The 13,758-nt window shown below is 63.8% G+C and overlaps 2 protein-coding genes across 2 annotated transcripts; both read left to right on the top strand.

The window, feature by feature from the left end:
• Nucleotides 1–95: 95 nt before the first annotated feature.
• LOC106541072 (RAC-beta serine/threonine-protein kinase) lies at nt 96–7,905 on the top strand. The gene is made up of 14 exons (XM_014056399.2): nt 96–270; nt 2,117–2,231; nt 2,966–3,094; nt 3,375–3,486; nt 3,758–3,914; nt 4,083–4,214; nt 4,841–4,906; nt 5,232–5,300; nt 5,421–5,543; nt 5,646–5,774; nt 5,938–6,152; nt 6,606–6,693; nt 6,803–6,905; nt 7,012–7,905. Exons 2-14 carry the CDS (start codon nt 2,186–2,188, stop codon nt 7,089–7,091), a joined length of 1,449 nt encoding a protein of 482 aa, XP_013911874.2. The 5' UTR covers nt 96–270; nt 2,117–2,185; the 3' UTR covers nt 7,092–7,905.
• Nucleotides 7,906–9,859: 1,954 nt separating this feature from the next.
• CCNP (cyclin P) lies at nt 9,860–13,657 on the top strand. Its single transcript, XM_087727929.1, has 9 exons — nt 9,860–9,955; nt 10,394–10,465; nt 11,172–11,259; nt 11,398–11,504; nt 12,028–12,126; nt 12,214–12,369; nt 12,556–12,714; nt 12,919–13,094; nt 13,462–13,657. The coding sequence occupies exons 1-9, from the start codon at nt 9,860–9,862 to the stop codon at nt 13,655–13,657; spliced, it is 1,149 nt and encodes a 382-aa protein (XP_087584055.1).
• The last annotated feature ends 101 nt before the right edge of the window (nt 13,658–13,758 follow it).

Raw genomic sequence — 13,758 nt, forward strand, 5'->3', positions numbered from 1 at the left:
TCGGGGGAGGGGGGGGGAGGATCTCGGGCCGCCTCTGCGCATGTGCGAGGGGACGGGTCGTTTGCGCAGCCGCCTGGCCCGGGGAGCGCGCCTGCGCAGAGCGGCAAAAGCTGGCTGGCGGCGGGGTTGTTGTCGTTCCTGCTCGCGTCCCGGCCGCCCTTCCTGCGTGCGGGCCGGGAGGAGGCGGGGTTTCCGGGCGCGGGCGCCGTCGGACCTGACGCGACGGCAGCCCCGAGGATGGCCCCGCGGCGACGCCGGTAGCGGCGGCAGGTAAGGGGGGGCGGGGGCGACGCCCGCGGGCCCCACCGCTGCCGAGAGCGCCGCGCGCGGGGCATTCTGGGAGGGAGGGCGGCCGCACCATCCGCCGCGCGGGGCGGCCATCGCAGGAGGGCGAAGGCTCCGTCAAGGCCCGGAAGGCGCTCCGCAGGCCTCCCGCTGATGGAGCCGCCCGGCCTTCCCGCGGCGGCCCCCGAGCCCTCCTGCTCGTCCCCAGCGCTGCCCGGGAGGGAGGCCGGCAAAGTGGGGGTTGGCGGGGACGGAGCTGGCGCTGGGAGGCTCCCGGGAGACTTGGGGCTCTCGGGCTGCACCAACCGGGGGGGGGGATCCGGGGCTGGAGGGGGGAAGCCTGGCGCTCCCCCACTGGGAGGGCTCGGCCACAGAGGCTGCCCGGTGGGTGCTTGTCCAATCAGGGTGGGATCCAGGCCCGGTCGCTTTGGGAGTCGGGGGAGACCCTCGAGCTGAGCCCTCCGGCTGAGAGGCGGGGGATGCCCTGCCCGCCCAGGGCCTGCGCTGGTTCCGAGCAGAGGGAGCAGAGGAGCCCTTTCCCCAGCCTCCCTTTTGTGCCCCCGCAGAGGTCTCTGCATCCGCCCTTCTCCCTGGCCAGAGGGCGAGGCGATGCTGCTCCCTCCCAGGGATCCCTGGCCGCCTAAGTGTCAATCGGAGGGCCAGACGGCAGCCGCCCAGCCCTGCGCTCCCCGCGCTCAGCCTCTCTGATGATCTGCTGGGAGAGGGGGGGGCGCTTCCAGGAGAGCCCCTCCCGGTGCAAGACTGCTGCGTTGACTCCAAGCCCTTCCGTCTTTGGGCAGCAGAACGTGGCCTTGGAGCCTGGCTGCCTTTGGGGCCACGGCCACTTCCAAGGCATTTGGGCTTCTTGGGGCCCTGAGTTACACCGAGGGTGCATTTCATTCGGTAGCAGTTCCTTTCTAGGGAGGGGGAAGGCTCCCCCCCCATGTCCATGTCCTGTGTCCCTCCTGCCCTCCGCGATCAGAGTCCTTTCAGCTTTCCCAGGTCACTTGCAACTAGAGGTTGAAAGCCTAGCGCTTGTTGTAATGCTGAGCCGCCATGCCGGTCCGGTCCCTGCCCTCTGCCCTTTGAAAGGCCCTTTGCTTCCTGGGCAGATTCCAGCCAACGGCTCCACCTTCCCTGCGTGCTTTGAGGAGAAAGGGAAACGCGGTGGCGGCTTCTTCTTCTTCGGCCAGGGAGGCCAGCTCTGCTCTCTGCTCTTTTTCTGGCTGCCAGCAGAAGCAGAGCCAGTGGGAGGGGAGGCTGGGGCCAAAGGACCAGGGCTGCTCCGTTCCTTTCCAGTCTTCCACGATGGACCCCAAAGCTGTGTTGCAACACACACACACACACACACACACACCCCATAGGTCCCTGCTCCTCTCGGCCTCTATAGCGACAACAGTCCTTCCGGAGAGCCTTCCAGTTGGGCCAAGGAGGAGACAAGCTTTCCCTTCCCACCTCCGGTAGCCATCAGGGAAGGTAGCACAGGAGGCAGAGGGCAGAAAGTGGCTGCTCAGAGGATAAGCGCAGGAGCACGTAGACGTCTACGCAGCACTCCAGGTGCTTTACCGCATCTCTCCCCCAGCACCTCCCCCGGGGTGCTCCTCATGCACAGTCTCTCGTGTGGGGCACCCCCTGCGGCCTTCTGTCGGTCGTGGGTCTTAGCCACCGGCCAGTGCAGACGAAGGATTGGGGGGAGCCAGGCTGGTGTCGATGGTGGCTCCGTAGAGAATTTCACAGGGTTCGGAAGTCGAGTTTGCGGTGCTTAGGCAGCGGGGCTTCAGGGTGCCCACCCAAGATCTAAGAGTGGCAGCTGCTCCCTTCTCCCCTGCAGGTCGCCAGGCCGCCTGTGGGCCCCCCTGGCAGGCAGCAGCCCCTCTCCGTGCCCTGAGGCGGCAGCAACATGAGCGAGGTGTCAGTGATCAAGGAGGGATGGCTGCACAAGCGAGGTGAGTGGTGTCCCGCCTGCCCCGTCGGAGGCCCTGAGCTGCCAGCGGGGCTCCTCCCCCAACGGAGGCCTCTCCCTTGGGCTGCTCCGGAGAGTCGGGGGGACTCCTTTGGCTGCAGCTAGCGGAGGAGGCCCTGGGTAGCCTTCCCAGAGGGGCCCTTGGCCGCCGGGCTGCGTTTCCTCCTGCCCAGGGAAGGCCCAGCGGTTGCATCCTTTGCCACAGTGGTGGCTCTATGGCCTCTACGGGGCTGGACCCAACAGTCCAGGACTCAAAAGAACCCAGCGGAGGCGTCTTGGCACAAGCCGTTGCTCCTCGTCCAGTCCTGGTTTCTGGCAGGCAAATATAGACCGCAGCTGGGGGCTATTTTCGTCCTGCCATGGCCTGGAGGGGTGGCAGCTGTGGCAACCCTCAGCCTCCTTTTCCCACCGGGGGGGGGGTTGGAGAGGAGAGCAGTCCCCCCCCAAAAAAAGCTCTGGCCTCGCCTGAGCTGTCCTGAGCAGAATCCAGGAGGCTCCCCTCCCCCAGCAGCTCTTTCTCCAGCCGATGGGAGAGACCCCTCGGGTGCTCTGGCTAGGAGACCTCAGGGGGCCTCTTCCTCTCCCAACCTTTGCACAGGTTTTAGGGGGGTTGGCCGGAACGTGGGTGGGGTCGCCCCTCTAAGCCTGCCTACCCTGTTTGATCATTGGGGGGGTGGCTGGGTTCCCCTGGGTGGTAACCCTTGGAGGCCTTTCCAGGGGAATACATCAAAACCTGGAGGCCCCGATACTTCCTCCTCAAGAGCGACGGCTCCTTCATCGGCTACAAGGAGAAGCCCGAAGCTGCCGACCACAGCGCCCCCCCTTTGAACAACTTCTCCGTGGCAGGTGCGTCGCCCAGGGCCCCTGGCAGAAGGCGGGTGGGCTGCTCCCCAGGGACGCTAGCGGAGGACCTTCCCCCACCTGGCCATGGGACCTGGGTGTCTGAGCGACCCTGGCACTGCCCTCTTCCCCCTCTTCCCCTCTGCACTGGGGAAGCCGCCCTGGCTGAACTGGGCCAGTCCGGAGCCCCCTCGGAAGGGCAGGCGCCGAGGGGGCCTCTGGGAAGGCTCCCTGGGGAGACTCCAACCTGGGGTCCTTTTCCTCCTCCTCCCCCCCACCCCCCCAGAATGCCAGCTGATGAAGGCCGAGCGACCCCGCCCCAACACCTTCGTCATCCGCTGCCTGCAGTGGACGACGGTGATCGAGCGGACGTTCCACGTGGACTCTCCAGAGGAAAGGTGAGTGGACAGGCCTCCTTTCGGCCGCCATGGGCAGCTGCTGCGTTTCAGATGCCGGATGGGAGTGGTGGGTGGTCTGCTTGGGGTCTTCTTTTCCCACCCTGCTACGTCGTTCCACACCGGACTCTTGGACCCCGCTCGTCTTTGGCACCAGAGATGCCCAGCTTCCCTGACGGTGGCGTCTCCCTTGCCCAGCAGCGGAGCCCCCTGCCTGCCTTGGCAGCTTCTTAAGGGTGCTGGGCCCCCTGAGCACTGCTTTGCGTCTTCCCAGGGAAGAATGGATCGAGGCCATTCAGACGGTGGCCAACAGCTTAAAGAACCAGGAGGCGGAAGAGGAGGACCGGATGGAGTACAAGTGTGGCTCCCCCAGCGACAGTCCGGGGGCCGAGGAAATGGAGGTGGCAGTGACCAAGGCCAGAACTAAGGCGGTAAGCAAGGCGGGTCTGCGGGAAGGAGGCGGCCGCTGATTGTGTCTACTTGGGGGGTCAAATTACGGCCCGTGGGATTCCAGGGCTCTCCCTGAACGGCTCTGCTCAGGCAGGCCAGGAGCACCCACTCTCCCCCCCCCTCCCCCCCGCTGTGCCTTCTGTTGCCAGACCATGAGTGACTTCGACTACCTGAAGCTCCTGGGCAAGGGCACTTTCGGGAAGGTCATCCTCGTACGGGAAAAGGCCACAGGCCGCTACTACGCCATGAAGATCCTGCGCAAAAAGGTCATCATTGCCAAGGTGGGCGGACGCTCCGGCCCCTCGGTGGGGGGGGGGGAGGCTTGGCCAGGCCAGCAGCAGACGGCCTTGGGGGACCAGCCAGAGGGCTGCTGCCCAAGAACAGGGCAGAGGGGGGGGGGCGTCCAAGGCTTAGCGGCCAGGGGAAGGCGTTTAGGGAGGTCCTGCTCTGAACTGATCCAAGCCATCTCAAGACCTGCAGGATTCTCCTAGGGTGGAATTCCCCCGCCTCTCCTTCAGAGGACAACCCCCCCTCCCCCCCGGGGGTCCTTCCTCAGAAAATCTGGGGGTGGGGAGGCACTTTGGAGTGGGGGGGGCCTTTCTGAGCCTGGCGAGAGGGAGAGAGAAAGGAGCTCTCAGAGAATTGGATTCTGGGAAGCCCCCTTCCTCTCAAGCCACCCAAGGGGAGAATGGATCAGACCAGAGGGCCCCCAGCCCCCCAAGCGCACACAGGGAAGTTAGCCTGGCGGCCCAGGAGCGCTGCCTGTTTCAGCCGTGTGGCCCTGGGAAGGGCTGCCGCCGCTCCTCCCGTTTCCCCGGAGCCAGGGGGGGCCGCCTGGGGGCGCTTGGGGGTGAAGGGCAGGGGTTTGCCAGGCGCACTGGGTGAGGAGGCTCTTCTCCCTCCCAAGGATGAAGTGGCCCACACCGTCACAGAGAGCCGAGTGCTGCAGAACACCAGGCACCCCTTTCTCACGGTACGTCCAGGGGGGCTTTGGGATCCTCCCCTGCTAGTCGGAAGTGCTTCTGGGCTGAGTCGAGGGGGCGCCCGGGGGTCCTGCCCCAAGGGCCCAGGGGAGGCCGGCTCAGTTCCACACCGAGGCGCCAGGCGAAGGAGCCGCTGAAGCACCCGCCTCGTCTCCCCCGCCCCCTTCCCACCAGGTGGCATCAGAAGGCGGAAGAAGAGGAGGAGGAGGGTTGTGTGCCAAGCCTGGGGTTGATTTTAGTCGGAGCGCAGGGCCCTGGTGGGCAGGGAGGGAGATGCCATCCGCCTCTGAGGGAAATCTCTGCCCCCCTTTCTAGGCCCTGAAATACGCCTTCCAGACCAACGACCGGCTCTGCTTCGTCATGGAGTACGCCAACGGGGGAGAGGTGGGTGTCCGCCCGGAGCCCCTTCCTGGGAGTGGCTGCCACTCTCTCTCTGGGAGCAGGAGGGGCCTGTGGGCCTCCCTGCCTGGCCGCTTCCCCCTGACCCAGCTGCTTCCCTTCCAGCTCTTCTTCCACCTCTCCCGAGAACGCGTCTTCACGGAAGAGCGCGCCCGCTTCTACGGGGCTGAGATAGTTTCTGCCCTGGAGTATCTCCACTCGCGGGACGTTGTCTACCGAGACATCAAGGTGGAGATGAGGGTCCAAAGGGGTGGCCCCGGGTCAGCTGTGCGGGGCGTGCGGGGGAGGGGCTCCCCTCGGCTGGGGCCCAACCGCCTTTGTGCCTTTTAGCTGGAGAACCTCATGTTGGATAAAGACGGACACATCAAGATCACGGACTTTGGACTCTGCAAGGAAGGCATCTCCGATGGGGCCACCATGAAGACCTTCTGTGGGACACCGGAGTACCTGGCCCCAGAGGTAGGGCGGGAAGGGCGGTTCAGCCTGGCCCAGTCACAGGGCGTCCGGGACCTCCTCCTCCTCCTCCTCCGGGGCCAAGGCCGGCATGTGGGATGGCCTTCAGCCCCCCCCCCCCCCGCCAAGCGCTGCGTGTCTCACCCGTCTCCTGCCCTTTGCCCCACAGGTGCTGGAGGACAACGATTACGGGCGGGCCGTGGACTGGTGGGGGCTGGGCGTGGTCATGTACGAGATGATGTGTGGCCGGCTGCCCTTCTACAGCCAGGACCACGAGCGCCTCTTTGAGCTGATCCTCCTGGAGGAGATCCGCTTCCCACGCACCCTCAGCCCCGAAGCCAAGGCCCTGCTGGCCGGGCTGCTCAAGAAGGACCCCAAGCAAAGGTGGGGGGTCCCGGCTGCCCCCCTCCCCCGAGGCCTTGGGAAGCAGAGGGGGGCCGACCTGCCAGGGCTCCTAGGGCTCCTAGGGCTGGGGGGCTGGAGGTGCCGGAGAGCAGGGGGGGCCGTGAGTGGGATCTTGGGGAGGGGGGGCAGGGGGTCCCTCGAACGGAGTCAAAGGCCAAGCCGTGGTTGGCATGAATACAGCATGAAATGAACGCTTAGCGCATAGTAGTTTGCACGTATGACGTGAGCGCCCTCCTCCTCTGGGCAGAGTATGCTGTGAGGAAGCGCTGGGGGGGCAGCTGTGGGCGGGGAGGGGGAGAGCTGCCACCCTGACCCTGAGGAATTCCTTCCCCAAAGGGCTCGGCTCTCCCTCAGTCGGGATTTGCCCTCCGACTGAACCTGTGGGCGCACTCACGCACACAGAAGGCAGTTAACCAGGCCTTTTCTTGCCAGGCTGGGGGGCGGCCCCACCGACGCCAAGGAGGTCATGGAGCATCGGTTCTTTGCTGCCGTTAACTGGCAAGACGTGGTTCACAAGAAGGTAGGCCCTGTGGTGCTTCTCCCCTCTGGGGCTCTCCTGGGTGGGGAGGGGGAGTTGCAGCACGACCCCCCCCCCCACGAGGCGAACTAAGCAGGCTCTCTCCCGCCAGCTCCTGCCCCCTTTCAAGCCCCAGGTGACGTCCGAAATAGATACACGGTACTTCGATGACGAGTTCACCGCCCAGTCCATCACCATTACGCCACCAGACCGATGTGAGTAGGGGGCTTTGCACTGGCAGGCCGGGAGGGGGGGGGGCTCATCTAGTTCTTTGCTTCTGGCTTCACTGGAAGCCCCCGGGCGGGCTGCTCTTGTCCACAGATGACTGCGTGGACCCCCTGGATGCCGACCAGCGGACCCACTTCCCTCAGTTCTCCTACTCCGCCAGCATTCGGGAGTAGGGCTGCAGCGCCTGCTGGAGAGAGCCAGGACCGGGGGCTGATGCCACCTGCCCACGTCTGGAGCCCAGCGGAAGAGCCGGCCCCGTCGGCCCCTGCAGCCAGGACCAGCTGGCTCACTTCAGCCCATGTCTCCCTGCCCCCCTCCCTCCCAGTGCCGCATCCTCCCTCCTTGCTCTGGGCCACCGCTGAGTTTCACACGGAAGGTGCTTTGGCCTGTGTGGCTGGCCGCCGAGGGCCGCTGTGCTGGCGGAAGGGCAGGGAGCACCGTTCGCTGCCTCGTGCGTGGGATGGCAGCCTGGACCCCAGAGGGCGGAGGACCCGAGCACTGTGCCTTGCAAGGCTGTGCTAAGAGGGGCAGAGCCCCAAATCCCCCCCACCCCCGTTTCTGTGGGATAATGGCCGGCTGGCCGGCCAGCGCTCAGGTGCCTCTTGGGGTCAGTGGCCTGGCAACTGCTGCCTTGCTGCCCTTTGGTGGGCTTCCCCATCACCTCCAGGGGGGGCTGCTGCTGCTGCTGCTGCTGCTGCTAACAGGAACTTTGAGCTGCCCTTCAAATAACGGGGACCTGGCCCCCACTTAGAACATTGCCCCCCCCCCGACAGTCCCAGCTGCTGTTTGCATGGCCCAGCAATGGCCCTCGCTGGAGTGATTGGGCCCAGCGGGCCATTGGCTCCCATGAAAGGGGGGGGGCTCCCCTTGGGGATCCAGGGGGAGGGAGGGGGCTCCCTGGCCCCAACAGCATTTCCTTCCCTCTTTTCAGCTGTGGAAGATGCCTGCCTGCCTCTCCCGTCTCTGGCCCTGGTGGCAGAGGCCTCCTCCCCCATGGCTGCAGGGCCCTGCCCTGGGAGGGAGGGAGGGAAGGAGGTTTGCTACCCCAGCCCTGTGTGGCCTGACTAGGGAAGGCACAGGCCAGGCTGGGCACAGAGAGCGCTCAGCTGAGTTGCTGCAGAGGGCCCAGAAGCCCCCCAAGCAGAGCCCCTCCCCCGTGTTGCTAGAGGCGGTTGTGGTCCCCTAGCAAGCATGGCCAGAAGGTGGGGTGAGCTTCCTGCAGCCCCAGCCCCACCATCTCCCCCCCCCCCGTGCAAAGAGTGGGAGGCCTTCAGGGAAAGGGGCTGCTCCAGCTGTGTAACTGGCAGGCCAGAGGGGTCCCTCCTGCCCACCTATGTCGCCCCTTGGGCAGGTACCCGAGGACGCCACCTGGTGGGCTGGAGGATCGCAAGCGCCCCTGAGCTCCCCTTTGCTCTGACTCCTGTCGGCCACAGCAGAGCTTCCCGTGCCGCCTCCTGGGTTTGGGGGAGCCGCCTGTGCCAGGGACTCCTGCCAATTCCACCATTGCTCTGGGCTCCACCGCGAGTCTTCTTTGTACAAAACCTGGCTGCAAACATCCATGGCAGCCCTGCCTGGCCTCCCGTGCCTCAACTCCAGTGGCAGTGGCCCGATTCCACTGGGCGAAGGCCCCAAGCAGCCCCCGATGCCCTGGGGGGCCCCGTGTCACGTCGGAGGGAGGGTGCGGCGGCTCCCTCAGGGAACGCGGCTTCCAGGACTCCTGGCCGGCTGCCCCTGGTGCCGCCTGCTTGCCTTGAGGGTGGCTCCCCTTGGGCACTCCTGAGGGTGGGTGGGGGGAGCCCTGGCTGCTCCAGACCCACCAAGTGGCCTTCCTTTCAGCAGACCCGAAGTGCCGGCAGCCTCGGAGCCCTCCGTGAGCCTTTTGGGCCTGCCCAGAACCGATCAAACCCAGGAGGTGCCTCAAACTGGGGTTCGGCTTCCTGGGGACTTGTGCCCTGCTGAACTTGTAGGGCTGGGGGGGTGGGGGGGATCTCTGTGACGCTTGGGGTCTTTGGGGAAAGGAAAGTTTTTCACGTTTGCTGTAGTTCTAATTCAGATTGACTAATTTAATGTTGCCCCTGTTAGGTTAGAGTGAAGCTCCGCTCTGTTGTGGGGCCTTTTCCGCCCCACTGCTGGGAATCGGCAGCCCCCCCTGGCCCTCGGCCGACAGAGATCCCCGAGTTCCGTTTGTAAAATAAAGTTTGCTGGAGTGTTTTTGTAAATGTGGCTGATAAGCACAACAACTGGAAAGGCTTCCCCCCCTTTTTGGTAAACCACAGAATTGCCTTCCTCCACCTTCACATTTGTACGGTACAAGCAATAAAAGATTTTATTTCTTGGTTATGTGGGGGTCTTTTTTTAACCTTTATTAAAATACTTCACAATTTTAAAGCAACATCCAAGCTCCTGTTCAGCTGATTATCTACAAATTCAACCCCAGGTAGCCTTGGTCATTGGAGGAAGGCCCCGTGCCCCCCTTTCACAAGGAAGAGCTTTTTCCCCAGGGGATTTCAGCAAAGCCCCCCCCCCTCTTCCTTCAAATCTTCCCAATTTAAGCCCCCTCCTTTAAATGGGGGCTATTCCAGCGCCACTCAATAGCCGCCCAGCTGCCAAGGAAGAGGCGCCCACCATCCTCCCTCCACCCTTTGAGCCGCAGGCAACGGCCCCCACCTGCCCCACCTCTCGGAATTGGCCTCCAGGAAATGCGTTCTCGGTGTAACTTTCCCTCCTGTTCTGCCAATCGGTTCTGAAAAGTGACCTGAAATCACATCCTGCAATAGTCTATTCTACGTTACTGTGGAACGTCCGAATGTCCCTCTGCTCCGCTCATTGGTGGCTCCTGCTAATGAGCCCTAATTTAGCCAAGCTGGGAACCCTCTGGCGCTCTCCGCTCCCTCCCTCCCTCCCTCCCTCCCTCCTCCTCGTGGGCGTTGGGGCAAAGGCCATGGCGGGCCCCGAGGGGAGGCCCTGGACGCTGCTGCTGCTGCAAAGAGCCGTTCTCTCGGTAGGGGCCTCGTTTGTGGGGCAGACTGTAAGCCGAGTAAGTGAGTCCCCTGGGCTGTTGGGGGTCGGGCAGCAGAGGGAGGGGGGGGGTCATTGGTGTCCTCTCACTAAGGGAGGGCCTGTGGCCGTGAGTTTTCAACAAAGCTGCCCACTGCCAGTTCTGGCAATCAGGGAGCCGTTCTTTGGACCCCCCCTTGCAAACAGTAACTCCACTCTAGCTCCTCTGTCTGAGCTGCAAAGAAACCCCCTGCTCACCTGGGTCCCTCAAACGGGGGGGGGGGAGGAGGAGCAGAGGCAGCCCCTCAGTCACTTGGGAGCAAGGACTCCCCAGCCCCCTCCCAGCCCCTCTGGAGATGCCAACGGAAAGCCTGCCGGCTGCGGAGGCTGCACCCAGGAGGAAGGCTGTGTGCTCCTTTAAATGACCCCCACCCCACCCCCCTCCTTCAGCAAGGCTGCTGCTGCTGCTCTGTTTCAGGTGGAGGAGAAAAGGGAGCCTTTGAAAAGCAAGAGCAATGAAGGGCGGAGCACCGAAAAAGCCTCTGGGAAGGTGAGCCACTCCTGGCCCTCCAGAGGGGAGCTGTGGGGAGGGAGGGAGGGAGGGAGGGAGGGAGGGAGGGAGGGAGGACAGGCCGAAGCTTCAGAGCTGGACATTATTAGGGTGCTCTCAGGAATCAATCCTGGGGGAACTCAACCCAAGACTGGGGCCGCAGGGGGGGCCCTGGCAAGAATCCAGCTGGCCAAGGAAGGGAAGATGGCCAGCACACCTTTAATGCCTCCTCCTCCTCCTCCTCCCCCCCTGTGGGGCTGCCTTGGAGGCATCTCCCAGCCTCTTTGCACCTGGGCTCCTGTGACAGTGTGGGAGGAGGAAATCCCCAAATCCTGCCCCCCCCCCACTTGAAGCTGCCAGATTGCCAGGGGGGGGGGTTGGGTGAAATAGGAGCACCAGAAACTCTGGCCGGGGAAGGTTAGGGTGGCTCTTGTCAACCGTTAGGTTGCATCCATTAGATTGGCAAGGGGGGAGCTCGGTGGGTGGGCTCCCCTGGTGGGCTGAAGGCCGGAGTCCTGCCCTTGAAGAGCATTGGACCCAGCAGGAGGCAACCCGGAGCCCTCCAGGCTCTGGGGTGGAGGGCAGCAGCTCACGGGCAAAGGGTGGGGGTGAGGGGGAGGGGCCGCTTGGGCTTTGGCAGGTGGCTCTGCGCACCTGGTCCCGGCCTGGCCCTCCTCCTGGCTGCCCCATTCCTCTCCTCTTCCAGAAAAAGGGCCTGGAAAGCTATGAGAAAGAGGCCGAGAAGCGGGGCTGCCCCCAAGCCCTGCCTGAAGCTCCTTTGCCAAGAGAGCGAGGTGAGGAAGGGCAGCGAAGGGACTCCCTCTTCGGGGAGTGGGAGTAATCCTACACGTGCACCAGGCTTGGCCTCGAGCTGACATCCCCTCATCGAGAGGCAGCCCTGCTGACCTCCCAGCTTCCCCCCTCTCCCCCAGTGGTCCCAGCCTCGCTGGCCCTTGCGCACGAGCTGTCCCAAGCGATGCTGCGCATGGACATGGCTCTGGAGAGGGAGTACGCCTTCGACATCTTCAGCAACTTGATGGTGAGCACTGGCAGTGGAGCCCCACCCCACGACCTTTGGCAACACCCGGCCTGGATGCCCACGGCGTTGTGCTTCCAGAATAACCTTTGCTGGGGAAGCAGGCGAAGGCGGGAGAGCCGGCTTGCGTCATTCCCTGTGGAATCCAATTAAGGCATCCCGGATGGTGCTTCATCCTCTGGAATGGAGGAAGATGCTGCCAGCAGCCTTGGTGACAGGAAGACAGAGACTGACCCCTTGGCTTGGCCCAGGATTCCTCTGACGGCCTCTCTGCCTAGCCGAGGGAGCCTAAATCTCCACCCTTTGGGGGGTTGCTGGCCACCTATGGCCGCTTGCTGTGTGTGCTAGTAGATGCCCTGGCCGGGGAACATGGGGCTGCCGAGGGAGAAGAGCAGAACCCTGCCTGCCCCTCAGCTCCACTCCAGGGAGCGTCCCTCTGCTCCATTCTCTTGCCCCGCTCTGCCCAATGGGCACGCTGTGCCAGGGGCCAGGCCCTGCCCAACCCTTGGCTCTGACTGGTTCACAGCGGAAGCAGCCCTCGTATGCGCTCCAGGGCTTTGACCTGCCGCGGTCGGTGACGGTGGAGATGCGAGCCCTTCTGGTGGACTGGCTGGTACAAGTGCATGTAAGTTCTGGGCTTGGGGTGGCCTGATTCGTTGGGTCTAGAAGTGGGGGGGGGAATTCCCCCTTACTTCTGCTCCTTTCCCCCCAGGAGTATCTGAATCTGGCTGATGAGACCCTTCACCTGGCCGTCCACCTCATGAACTGCTACATGAGAGCAGGCCGGGTCAGGATCCCTCGCCTGCAGCTCCTCAGCGCCACCTGCCTCTTTCTGGCGTGCAAACTGGAGGAGCACACCTGCCCAGAGGTGAGAGTGCCACAGCTGGATTCGGGCGTTGTCCATCGCCCTTCCAGAGGGCGACTCGCTTGCTCTGGCTTAGCCCAGCAGCCCCTCTTGGTCCTTGGCCTTTGAGGCTGGTAGAGGAGGGCATCTGGGCCACTCTGGCAGGCCCTGCCCCCTTCTGGCTTAAGGCTGCTCTCTCCTTCCCTGCAGCCAGCCCAGCTGTGCGTCATGATGGAGAACTCCTGCAGCCGAAAGGACCTCCTGCAAATGGAACGCAAAATCCTGGCCCGACTCAGGTTTGAGCTGCACTACGCCAATCCCATCCACTTGTTCCGCCTCCTGGCAGAAGTGGACCATTGCACCTTGGAGGTAAAGGTCTCCAAGTGAGCCTCCGGGGCCCAGAACCAGCTGCAGGATCACCCGTTGCTGTTCCCAAGCGGTCCCTGGGTCAAAGCCCCTGGGATGTACGTGTGCGGAACTGGAGACCCCCCCCCTCCCCAGTGATTTAGTCCTGGAATTGGGGGGGGAGGCAGCAAGCATCCTTTTCTCCCTCTTCCCCCCCTGCCTGCTCAGGTGCAGTTCTTGGCCCTCTATTTCCTGGAAGCCTCTCTGATGGGGGTGGACTGCCTGCGCTTTGAGCCCGCACAGCTGTCCTTTGCGGCTTTGTCTCTGGCACACCGGCTGTGGCGGGAAGCCAGAATCCAAGACTGGATGCGCTTCAGGAATATTTTCCAAAGTTCCACCTGTACAGGTATGATGAGCAACAAACGCAGGTGATGTCAATGGGAAATAGCGGAGGTGGAAATAACTTGGGGTCTCTCCCTCGTTTCCCAAGCACAACCTCTTGGATGTGAGACCGCGTGTTCCTTCATGTGCCAGAGGGCATGGGACCTGCGGGTGTGGCCACTGCCCCTATTCTTGCATGGCACCAGATGTCTCATGCCCCACGGCCCCCCCGGTTACATCTGTGCAGCTGTGCCCCATTCAGGACATTCTGGAAGTCAGCTGCAGCCCAGCGAGATGGGGCCCTGGCTGCCCCCCGCAACCGCAGGGACTGGGGCATTTGAACAGTAACCGATCAAGGATGGGTTCGATCGGTAAGGGCCTCCAACCGCTCCTCTTTCCTCACAGCGAGGCCGAGCTGTTGGCTGTCTTCCCGTACATGGCCAAGGCGGTTGTGCAAGGGGCCAATGCCTCCCTTCGAGCCATCTTCCTGAAATACTCCAGGCCACAGAAGCTTTGTGTCAGCACCAGCCCTACCGTCGCGGCTTCTAAGCTCCTGAGCCGCTTCCTGGGGGACCCCAACCAATGAAGGAGGAGGATGCCAGGGTGACGCTTGAGCTGTCCCTTCACTGCCTGTGGAAATGGGGAGTGCGGAAAGCCAAGCATTGTCCCAGGCGTGGCTCTAGGCTC

This window comes from Thamnophis sirtalis, unplaced genomic scaffold (genome assembly GCF_051295495.1).
Source record: "Thamnophis sirtalis isolate CommonGarterSnake01/CBP01778 unplaced genomic scaffold, rThaSir2_p1.2 scaffold_13, whole genome shotgun sequence".
Lineage (NCBI taxonomy): Eukaryota > Metazoa > Chordata > Lepidosauria > Squamata > Natricidae > Thamnophis > Thamnophis sirtalis.

Excerpts from the sequence above, each read along its gene's own strand:
- CCNP (XM_087727929.1), top strand. The coding sequence starts at position 9,860 with ATGGCGGGCCCCGAGGGGAGGCCCTGGACGCTGCTGCTGCTGCAAAGA. Across the intron at positions 11,260-11,397 it reads TCCTTTGCCAAGAGAGCGAG|TGGTCCCAGCCTCGCTGGCC; the intron begins GTGAGGAAGGGC and ends CCTCTCCCCCAG. Across the intron at positions 12,715-12,918 it reads TGGACCATTGCACCTTGGAG|GTGCAGTTCTTGGCCCTCTA; the intron begins GTAAAGGTCTCC and ends CTGCCTGCTCAG.
- LOC106541072 (XM_014056399.2), top strand. The coding sequence starts at position 2,186 with ATGAGCGAGGTGTCAGTGATCAAGGAGGGATGGCTGCACAAGCGAG. Across the intron at positions 2,232-2,965 it reads GGGATGGCTGCACAAGCGAG|GGGAATACATCAAAACCTGG; the intron begins GTGAGTGGTGTC and ends AGGCCTTTCCAG. Across the intron at positions 3,487-3,757 it reads GTGGACTCTCCAGAGGAAAG|GGAAGAATGGATCGAGGCCA; the intron begins GTGAGTGGACAG and ends GCGTCTTCCCAG.